General features: G+C 38.8%; 1 protein-coding gene across 1 annotated transcript in view; it reads left to right on the top strand.

The window, feature by feature from the left end:
• Window positions 1-12,077, top strand: part of sfswap (splicing factor SWAP) — an 82,931-nt gene that overhangs the window by 44,761 nt on the left and 26,093 nt on the right. Inside the window, exon 14 of the mRNA XM_054744881.2 lies at window positions 234-430. Coding sequence (XP_054600856.2) covers window positions 234-430 — 197 coding nt within the window. The remainder of the gene's footprint in view (window positions 1-233; window positions 431-12,077) is intronic.

Here is a 12,077-nt window from a genome sequence, read left to right as displayed (position 1 = left end):
AAAAACACTCAAAATTGTCTGAAATCATCAGAGATGACAGTAAGAGTAGAAAAATACAAGTTTAGTCCTTTTTATTATTTTTCGTCTCCTCTTTGACTTTTAAGATGTGACTTTGAACAAGCTTTTGCTTTTCTCTTCCCAGTCATTAAGTGATAGAATGAAAAAAGTACAAGGAAGCAGTATCAGTTTAAGCATTTTTTCCTGTGTTTGCTCGCTCATCTTGCTGCCCTTAGCCAAGCAGAAGCTGGAGGACCGTCTAGCAGCTGCAGCCCGAGAGAAGCTTGCCCAAGCTGCCAAAGAGTCCAAGGAGAAACAGCTACAGGCAGAGAGGAAGAGGAAGGCAGCGCTGTTTCTGCAGACCCTTCGCAGCCCAGTCCCTGGGGAGCCTGAGGCCAAGAGAGCAGAGCTAGAGTCTTATTCTCAGCTTGAGGTAAGCATACTGTAGATGATTGTGCATAGTTGTTTTAGTGTATATATATATATATATATATATATATATATATATATATATATATATATATATATATATATATAGATGCATTATTTCAGACAATATTTAAGTAATTATTTTCTGTTTTTTAAGAATACAAGATGGTTTTGTTTCTGGAAGTGTCTTTAACATTACACCTGCAGCATAAAGCAGCCTTGTCATTTTTATAACCAGACAACTCCAGCATCAAATCAGGCAGCAATCCACCTTGGAAACAGAAAGCCCCAACACCCCATCCCCACCCCCCAACCACCACCGACATATATAGTTCGCTTCAGCGTAAATACATGAGTATACATTAGAAGTAGTTCTAAAACACTTACTAAATATTAGTGTTTATCTGCTTTTATTGGTTTTTTTTTTTCAATAACAAAAATCCTCAATATAAATAAATGAATATAAACCTATTTTAATCTAGTTCAACAGCAACAAAACAGCACATAGAGAAAAGTAGTCAATAGAAGCTTGAGCTTATTGAGCCTTCACGTTTTTTTTACACACTTCATCTTACATTGGTGATCTTCTTAGTCCTTACACTCCCAGCAGGTCCCTGAGGTCCAGTGATCAAAGCCTACTGGTTGTGCAGCACCAGGCTAAAGGTCAAAGGTGACAGATCATTTGCTGCTGCGGCCCCCAGACTCTGGAACTCTCTCCCCCTGAGCCTGAGATCAATGGACTCAGTGGTCTCCTTTAAAAAGCAGCTGAAGACTCTCTTGTTCAAGCTGGCTTTTGTATGACCTTCTTCACCACTCTCTCTTTATTCGGCTCTCCCCACCTATTCCACCTTCCTCAGGATCCACTGATTTCCCTCTTATCTATTCACTCTCTCTCTTTCTTAACATTTTTTAATCACAAGTGTCTATTTTTTGCTCATTTAAAATATATTTTTAATCATTTTCTAAATTATTTTTTTCAGTTTAACTTTTTTGTTTTTGTGAAGTGCCTCGTGATTTTTTTCTTGAGAGGTGCTATAGAAATGAGCTCTTCTTCTTCTTCTTCTTCTTCTTCTTCTTCTTTAAAATGGAAAGCATCTAGAAGACCAATATTCTACAATGACAATCAAAGTTTGGAATTGATTTTTCAAATAAATACAATTCAAATTCCTCATTCAATGTGTTTCACACATTAATCCCTCAAACTGGTGTACATCTATTTAAAGCAACACTAATCAGTTTAGAGTTATTTAACCTATTTCTTTAAAAGTGAGGTTCATTGAACATAGGAATCAGTTGTTAATCAATTACCACTCTCAGAAATCTGATTTCATGTATTTTTTTCTTGGTGAACAGCTTATAAAATATGAAAGAATAGATTGAGGATTAGTTTAGCCTCTCTTATGATTCTGCTCTTTTTGTTCTTCTTCTTCATTGTTTGTCTCTTGAGTGACAAGATTGTTCCTAAATTAATTAACACCATCTGCCTGTTTGTAAACTAATACCAGGGGAAATGTTGGTGTTAGATGTAGAAATTGAGCACTGATGGTAAGAATTTGAGTTTTTTGGGTGCTAGTCTGAGCTCAGTTTGATGCGCTATAGTGTGATCCGAAAAGTTTAGTTCATGTATGGTCTTCTATGAGCTAATTATGTGCTTCATGGGGTTATTGAGGCTATTTTCTCTCTGCACAACTGTTCACAAAAGACAAGAAAGGGCAGAATTGAGCTTGAGGGTCTCACGTAATAAAATTGGCTTTGACGAGCTCTAAAGACAAAGCAGAAAAACAGTTGGGAGTGCTGTAATTTTCCTGATTTTAACCAAAACATCTCAACGGCCCTTCACTTGCTCAAAAAAGACATGAAAAACAACTGTCCTCAATTGTGTCTCCAAAAGACTAATATGTAGAGCATTATAATAAGGTAGTTTTAATTTCCAGACACATATTTAATGTGTTACTAATGTGATTTTGTCAAACTACTCTTGACTACTCTTTAGGACTTCATTTAGGAAATGTTTTCTGGAGTCTTTCTTGTCCCATCCCCTGGGGGAGCTGCAGACACAGCCACGCTCGGGAACCTATTGGGTGGTTTAACCTCGCAAACCAACCCCTTAATGCTGAATGTCAAATAGAGAAGCATTGGGTCCCAATGATTTTTTTAAGTTTTCGGTGTGATCCGACCGGTATTTGAACCCCCATCTCCCAGTCCCAGGGTGGACACTCTTATCACTAGGCCACTGAGCTGCTCATCTTCTAGAAAGCGGATATTAAGGGAGACCGATATATCGAACCAATATTTACTGTTTTTTATGCCTCTGCTGACATTTGTCCTTAGTAATGCCAATTTAAAGACAGGCATTACTGAAAAACCTGCTCTACCTACAGAGCTACTGCTGCCTCAGGTCCTAAAGTTTGAGAATCTTAAAGAGTGATGTGCTCCCTCATATTTGATATGTATTTTTAAATACTTGTACGGACACCAAACTATGCAGGTGACATGGGCTAGCTGTATATCAGCTCCTTTTTCTGTGTCAGTTGTGTTCGCCAGGGTGGAATATTGTCACCTATTCTTTTTAGCTTGGATAGCATGGATGAACTGTCTGGTAAACTGAGAGAGTGCAGGACCGGCTGTATGATGGGAGAGAATCTCATCAATCATCTCATTTATACTGATGATTTGGTAGTCTTTTCTCCCTACAGTGCTGGTTGCTTAGAGTGTGCTCTAACTGTGGGATGAAGTATGTCATTAAATTCAACTCCAGGAAAAGTGTTGTGAGGATTGCTAAAACTAAAGAGGATCTGAGGCAAAAATTTCCCTCCTTTCATTTGGCTGATCGGGTTTTAAAATTGGTATAAAGTGAAATACTTGGGCCACATAATCAGTGATGATTGATGATGATGATGATGATGATGATGATGATGATGATGAAGATGGCAATGCTGCAAAATGTACACTCAAAGGTTCTGTATAAAGATGATTAAAACAGAGCTTTTTAGAGTTTATTGTGTTCTCTACATGGCCCATTTATGGTAAACGTGTGTGTGTGTGTCGGTGGGGGTGGGGGGGGGATGCTAAAGGTGGCTTTTAGAATACTTTTAAAACGGCCAAGGTTTAACAGTGCAGGTCATGTTTGCTATTCACCACGTCTCTGGTTTAGAAGCTGTAAGGGGAAATTTAATGTACAAGTTTTGTTGTGAAGGTTGAACATTTCTGCTAATAAGATAGCTTTTAGCTTCACCAAAATTTAGTGACACCAGATGTACATCTTTTTATTGGATTACATTTTTATATGTATTAGAAATTTTCACTGCCTGTAATGTTTATGTATTTTATTTTATCTTTATGATACTTTTACTTTATCTTTTATGTACTTTATCTTATTTTATACTGGACCAATGTGTCTAATAATTAATTTCATAATAAAATAATAGTAACAAGTTGATCAAATATAGATTTAAAATTTTAGACCATTTTGACATTTGTCTTTTTTTTTACATTTATTTAGAGAGACAGATTTAAACCAACAGTTTAATTTCCTCTGAAAGTGCTTTATAAATCATCTTAGTGAGGCAACTTTCAGTGCAATTTTTGTTATTTTTATGTATATAAACAATATAACTGATTGAGATGTAATGAGGGGTTTGTAAAATATAGTTGGCAGGTGGGAAAAAGCTGCATTCATTATCACAGCGGGGGCAGTGAAATAATAGTCATGAATTTAAACAGAGCAAAGGAAACATCAGTCGTGGTATATCTTATGAACGGTTGGTCCACACTCATCACTATCTCAACCTTTTGACGTCAATGGTAACATTTCTTGGTAATTTATTTTTAAATCCATATAGAACTTTACTTGGAGGCAAGTCTTTAATCAAATGACATATTTAATATAAAAGTTTCATATGGAATAAGTTACCAATAAACCGCAATCTAAAATAAAACATCAAATGGCAAATTCACTTAAATGGCTGCCACTAAAGACTGCTTTACAAAATTCAGTCTCGTTTGTAATTTATTAATTGATCTAAGTAATAGTCTGTTTGTCCTCCAGAAAGTTAAAGCTGTTTAGATTGTCTTGTTTTTAACATTCAGCTTTGGAATCTGGTGTGTACCACAAAAAGTAATGTTTCTAAAATGAAATAGAACATACAGGTTTAAAAAGGCAGCATGCCTAAACAAATCTGGTCATTTTTAATATTTATGGATTTCAAAGTATAAATAAGCATATACATGTCCATGTTCTGGTAATCTGTTAAAGGGATACTACGATACATTTTCATATTTTTTTTTTTTGTAATTTTCTTGAGCTAGTATGTGCCAAAATGGCCCTTTACATGGTTGACAAAAAGTCACTGAGACCCCTACCGTCCTCTGTGGCCAGAGTACTGCATTTGCAATTTCAGAGTGCCTTGGTCAGCACCTGTTATACTTAGAATAAACCTGGCACTGCAGTCTGCTTCCAGCATGTTTCCTGCATGTTTTTAATCATGAACACAGTTGATTTGTTTCATTTAATAATAAGCCGCTCCTGTAGACACTAATGAGGGCTGGGAAGACATTTCAGCTGTTAAATTAAGGTGTTAAAAAGACAAACACACACCGAGAAGATAAGTTTCGCTTTTGCTTTGACCAATGAAATAATTAACGAACACTAGGGGGTGCTAAAAGCAAGCAAAACAGCCAAGTTTGTGTTGGTTTAAACACTATTGGCTCCTTTGTTTTTGTAGATAAATTAATCTATGATCTTTGTGTTTGTTTAGCTGTCAGCATCAATAAATGTCTTTTAAACTGGAGGAATTAAAATGGATCCAATAAGGTACATCGAGCCTGAGCAACAATACACAAGCTTAATGTTAATTAGTCGTCACAGATCCTGGTCTAAATGTTTCCTAAAATATGTTTTTACTATAAAAAATGGTAAGACGAATTTTGTCTAACTTCATAGAGGGCTTTTTGCAGCTGAAACATTTTTTGTGGTCAACTTGCACCTCATCAGCCTTCTCAGTTCATCTCCTTTTCAGATGCTCATGTGTCAGGCGTGTGCTATGAGGTTTAACCAAAGACACGCTGGGAGCTATCATCAAGTACTCTATAGACTCATTTGATAAAAGAAACATTTAATTTAATTTGATAGAGATGTTCATTCAGACTCCCAACAGTAATAGTTTGAATGGGTTTAAGCTGATGTCTGCAATGCAAACTAATGGTGTAAAAAAGTAATAATTTTATAATTTTAATATACTTAAAGTAGAAAGATACATCTCTATAATAAAACAAATCCAAAATAACAGACCAAAGACGAGTTAGAACAGCAATTATCTTTTTTTAAAGGTATTACCGTAATTTTTTTAAAGGTATTACCGTAATTTCCGGATTATAGAGCGCACCTCAATATAAGCCGCACAAACAAAAAAAGGTTTTCTACACACACACGCCGCACTCAAATACAAGCCGCGGCGCAGCAGCCACATGCAGGTCTCCGGTGCACAGCGCATGTATGGCCATAACATATGATAATTAGACAGAAAGACGCTACACAGAGGTTTTTTTGTTGTTTTAATTCAACAAAACCAATTTTAAACACGGGTGAATGTGCCTGCAAGTTTAGAAAAGAAAACAGCGCTGATAGCATTCATATTTCTGGATGGTTATAGAATAAAAACAGAACTGACACGTTATTACCGGTAATTTGCATGTTTAGAAGAAAAGAACAGCGCTGACACAGCATTAATAAGCCCTGGATGATTAGAAAATAAAAACTGCACACAAAACATGCCTGGTTAGTAAATAAAACACACTTGCCTACCAGAAAAAGTCATTCGCTCTAATCTTCCTCTTGCGCACTAAAGCCATTAAAGTCCTCTTCTTCAGTGTCGGAGTTGAGCAGCCTCAGAAGAGCTTCGTCACATACCTTTTCTGTGGCGATGTCAGTGTCGCTGTCCGTGTTGCTGTCATCATCCCTGGGTGAAGCTGGCTTGAATGAGTTCTTCCCGCTGCCGTCTCCAGCGCCGAACCATGAATTAATTCATGCCAAGCTTACATGCGGCAGCAATGTTTCTCTCCTTCACTGCCAGATCGATGGCCTTCAACTTAAATGCGACAACGTATGAACTCATACGTGTAGTTACCATGATGAGGGGGTATGGATTTGAAAAAAATTCATGCCAGCTGCTTGCATGTGCTAAATTAAAATGAGCACTTTCTTCGATTTCCACTTTTGACTTCCACCTGTTTCACTTTCTGCTAAAGCGCCCCCTGGCAGGTGAAGAAAAATCTTCAGTAAAGCCGCAACTCATTATAAGCCGCATGGTGCTAAGCGTGGGAAAAAAATAGCGGCTTATAGTCCAGAAAATACGGCATATGCAGTATTACAGGAACCAAATGACTGAGGATGCATGTTCATTAATGATGAAACACCATAAGTATTAACAAGAAGTGTTGTCATAACTTTTTAATCTGCCTTAGTAGTTTTGCTGTTTAAATGCAGAGTGGATTCCATGTAAAATTTTAAAGTTTATTTTTGCAAGTGTTGCGCAAATAATAATAAGTAGAGAAGCACTTTTTCGACTCGACTGTATTTCAGGGATTTTGTATTGTTGTTATTTTCCATGTCTTTATAAAAAAAAAAAGACCAGGGTGCATTTATATTCTGTATATGTTTATCATCATTCAGCTGCTGCAGTAATAATGAGTTCCTGTTTGTTTATTCTTTTTTTTTAAGCTTCACAGTTTTTCAAACTAACCAAAGGTGAGAATTTAATAATTTCAAGTTTGCAATGTTTTTGGTTGTTTTAATAATTTCTTATGATGATTTTAATTTAATCTGAAAGAACACTGTGTTAAATGTCATAGATTACGCATTAAATAGCCATGTAAAAGCTTTTCCTTTGTTATCTGAAACAATACGACACAACTGAATACGTTTATAGTGTAAATAAGAGTCTGGACTCATTTGATGTGCAGATTACCCTTCTATATGATGGATGCTGCATGTCAGCTCCTCTTGTTAGCCCGACAGGTGTGTGGTTAACTGGCCTGCTGCCTAAAACACCAGGTGGCACTTGGAAGGCTCTTGTGACAGCTGTGCCAACTACGTCGGGTCTTTTCCAGATGTTCCATGACTTCCAACAGTGCAGAGGCCTGACAAACAATGAACACTCTGGTGAATGACTCACTGATAAGTACATGGATATTTCTGCTGGAAGTTGAACCACTTTAAAGGTGTTAAGTTCTTTAGATGCTGTATGAGTCAGAATGATGAAAAGGATGACAGTATGTTCAAATAAATTTAGCAAAAGTTTAGAAAAAAAACTGTGTTGAGAATGAACTCACTATCTGGAAACGTGCTGTTCTCAGACTGCTAATGTATTTTCAGGTTTATCATCTTTTAAGCTTCCCTTAATTTGACAACCTAACAGATTCAAGAACAGTAAAATTTGTGCATTGATTTGTTCAAATCAAATCGAACTTTATATACGAGGCACTTTTCATACAGTTGATGCAGCTCTAAGTACCTTACAGATTGAAATGTCAACACATCACCCTAATTCCCATCCCCCCCCACCCCACACACACACACGTATTTGTACCCATGTTGGGACTTTGCATTGACTTCCATTCATTTTAGTGAGTCCACTATGCCTAATCCAAACCCTTACCCTAACCCTAACCAGTGTATTCCTAAAGTTATCAGTAAACAAAAAATCAATTCACATCTTATTTGTAAACCTCACCCCGTACTCCGTATTAGGACTGGGTTTTGGTCCTAACAAGGACCATCGGTCGTAAGAAGGTTAGTAAATATCCCATATCCGGTCTTCACAAGGGTACAAATACAAGCACACACACACACACACACACACACAAATAAATTCAAAGCAGATGCTTCTTTTTAGAACCAAATGTTGCATGAAATGACAGAAGGGATGGAAGGTCAGACATGCTTTGTGGTGACTAAAACTTATTTTATGACAGTTCTAAAGGCAGCATTATTATAGAAGCTGGTTTGCACAGGGTTTGCTCAGTGCCTTGTGTTTTGGTATTCTGCTTATGTCATGCGTTTGTAGAGATGGTGAATCAGCTGACTTGATGTAAGCTCTGCATGTTGCCCACCGTGCTCATCATGTTGATTGTGCTACAAAATTGTAGAAGCCAAACGAATCTGTTGTGAAGAACCTAAAGCCTCTGGCCAAATTTCACAGTACAAGACAACCTCCTGTTTTAAGGTGAAATGTCTATTATGGCAAATATAAGAATTTAAGTGCAGTCATCATTTTTTATATCCTGGCATTGCTTACAATTTAAGGATGTAAAAATGCTGTGATGAAATATTATCTGACAACATGAAGTAGGCTAAAGCCTGATTTTAATTTCTCTGTCAACTCCACGAAGGTGCTATCACTTCAACAACAACAAAAGATGCTTGGATGTAGACAAAGGTGACTGGTGTTCAGCGATTTCTCGTTTCCTTTGGCAATGTGGGTTCTTGTATCAGGTGGACTTTGCTCATGGATGATTGCAGTTTGGAGGGGTGAAAGTTCTGTGATTGTGTTTATGTTTCAAAGCTAGCTTATTACACAGATTTATTATTGCAGCTTTAATGTCAGAGGTCGTAATTGAACAGTTGTATTCGAGGCAAAAATCCACGGGGGAATTCCAAGACTTTCTTCTGAACTGAATGAGACAAAGGCCTGTGTCACACTTGTTGGAAAATACTTTTACGATTCTCAAGATTTGTGGGAAAATATTTTGTAGACTGATGAGATGAAACATTTTGGAAAGTGATAAAAACTTAAAGTGTAAAAACTAACACTGCATTTCAGAAAAAGAACATCACACCAACAGCCAAAAATATCCAGAGAATCCCTCCTGTTTGGCCTTAATTAAACAACTCTGCAAAGAAAAGTCACACAATTCCTCCACGTAGATGTGAGAGACTGCAATTGTTGCCATCGATGGTGTTAAAACCAGTTATTAGTTTCAGGGGTCACAGACCTTTTCACACATGATACATTTTGGAAAGTTTTTTCCCTAATAAAAAATGTAGTTATTTGCAAACTTCTCTTTAGAGATAGGTCATCTTTTTCTGATAGTAGTATATTTGTAATCTGAAAGATTTAAGCACAAACTGAAGAAATCTAATGGGGTAATTTCTTTTCACGGCATTATAAGAGATTATCTGCCACCAATGGAGGATTGTAAAACTTTTCTACAATTGAAGTCATCATTTATGTTCTTTGTGAGCATGGAATAGACTTATTTTTTCTCACAATAACCCCTCCTAATAATAACCCATCCTGTTAAAGTCTGTTATTGCTTAATTGCTTATGTAATTAGACTTTTTGATATATATATATATATATATATATATATATAATTTTGTATAAATAAATGTGAAGATCTTCCTAAGAGTGTACATATATGACATTTTCTTTCTTTGTATTTGGATAAGCCTCCCACAAGCAGGGCCCAGTTGGAAAACCAGATCTCGCTCCCTATTATTTCTCATTTTTTCCACCCCTAACTCACACATCCAAATAACGCACCAGCTGAGCGGTGGTATATACATTGTGCATTTCTCCGCCTATATTTGCCTTTTCAGTTATCTGTTGTTGCTTTATGTCATGAGCTCATTGTTTTTTATGCCGCCTGCTCCTTTACTGTATTTGCCTTCTTTCATTGTCTTTCATCACCACCACCTCCCTTTATTTTTTTTCTACTTATGCTCCACCTATTTCTTACTGATGTAAGCAGCAGGGTAAGAATCGACTGAATTACAGCAATAATTTGCTCAACAGACAAACTGCAAAAATAAATAAGCAAAAATAGATGTGTAAATAAAATAATAGACGTGTTTGAAAACATGCTCTTCTAGTGCCCAAAAATTCTGCCATATTTAATTTGATGGATGAGTCAGAAAACTTACCTTACTGGATTTAATTTAACTAACAACTTGTGCAGTTAAACTACACTAACCAAGCTGCTGATTAATTTATAATGAGCAGGCAGACTCACATTGGGGTAATTAGAGACAATTTGCAGCTGACAGTCGAATAACAGCCCGTGTTGCCAGAGGGACTGCAAGATGTTGTGTTACCTGCACTCTTTTTGTCGGCCGAGTAAGGTCTTTTTTCTCCCTGGAGGGACTTTGTAGATGTTTTGAACAGAATCTGTCTTTTCTGAAACACTCAAAAAGCAATCACTCGCTCCTTTGTTGATCTCAAAGACCTACCGCCAGACTTCTGAAATATTTAAGTGATGTTGTAAATGTTTAAAGACAGAAATTATAGGAAGCTTTTGAATGAATAAAATGACTTTTTTAGGATGAAAAGGAAACTTTAATGCTCTTAAAAGTGATTGAGACTTTGTGTCTAAAGATAGGAGAACGTATGGGGGTTTGAAACACAACCCACCAGTTTATTTTTTCTGGGTCACTCAATAGGTAGTAATGAAGCTTACTGGCGTGGACTACTGGCGGTTGTGAGTGGGGCCCCTTGGAGGTCTTGGCGGTGGCCATGGGTTACTGCTCGGCGGCTGCATTGCCCCTGGGTGGGTCTGGGTGGGGGCCTGGGGGCTCGGGGTGTGGGGGTGGCCAGCCCCGTGGGGGGATCTGGGCAGGGCATTCTCGCGCATCTCATGCCTTGGGCTTCCTGACAGGGTTGCGGAAGGCGCTTTATAAATAAAGCTTTGATTGATTGATTGATTGATTTGATTGATTGGCATTGGGGGTCGGGTCCTGAAATGTATGCTGCCGGGGAGAAGGCAGGAACATGCAGCAGTGCCTGGCCCGGGTTCAGGGGCCTCGGGTAGACCTTGGCTCCTCTGCTGTCCCATCGCACGGGAGGGGGAAGTCCAGGAGGGGGAGAACCCAACCTTACCTGGATGTCCTATGTCTTTTATAGTCCGGAAGTTGTGCAAATGCAGGGATGGGCGTAGATATTCTGCTGGGGTGGGGCTGGGTTGGTGCCCTCAGACTCCATGAGGCTTTGTGATGCTGCTGCTTTGGGCCCTGGCAGGATGGGCTGGGGTCTCCATGCTCTGGGTGGCATTTTGACAACAGAGGTGCCTATTGGGGCCAGTGGGGGAGCTGGCTCCCTGGAGGACTAAGCCCAACCAGCTATTCCTCCCCATCCCCACACATTTCTCTCCTCCTGCTCCCTCACATCATCACACAAACATGCACATAGGACCTTGGGGGTGGACAAGTCAGGGAATGCGGGTATGGACCCCATTTCCGCATTCCTGTGGCAACCTGCCCCCCAATTCCACCAACGACATTCCACGCAAACACACACTTAGGGCCTTGGGAGTGAGCACAACCAACGGCATTTGGCAGGGGATTTCTCAGCCTCATCCCAAGTGCCGGTGCCCACTTCCAATTTTAAACTGCACTTAGACACTGAGGGCTGCGGGTGCAAGTGGGGTGGTGTGGTGGCATCAGCTGGCATAGGCCAGACGATGCCCGCACTGCCCGCTCACCACAGCCATGGAATACACCTCATCAACACTCACTAACACCATATTGGAGCAGGCGGAGGGAGACTAGGGGTCTTAGCACTCCTCTGTTGTCGCTTGGCTTCCTGGGGCTGGAGGCTAGGAGGGAGATACGGCCGTCCTGTTGGGGTCTGGGGTGGTGGATTGCTGTGCTCAGCGTT

The sequence above is a fragment of the Nothobranchius furzeri genome, chromosome 6 (genome assembly GCF_043380555.1).
Source record: "Nothobranchius furzeri strain GRZ-AD chromosome 6, NfurGRZ-RIMD1, whole genome shotgun sequence".
NCBI lineage: Eukaryota > Metazoa > Chordata > Actinopteri > Cyprinodontiformes > Nothobranchiidae > Nothobranchius > Nothobranchius furzeri.
This window is presented reverse-complemented; position numbering and strand designations above follow the sequence as displayed.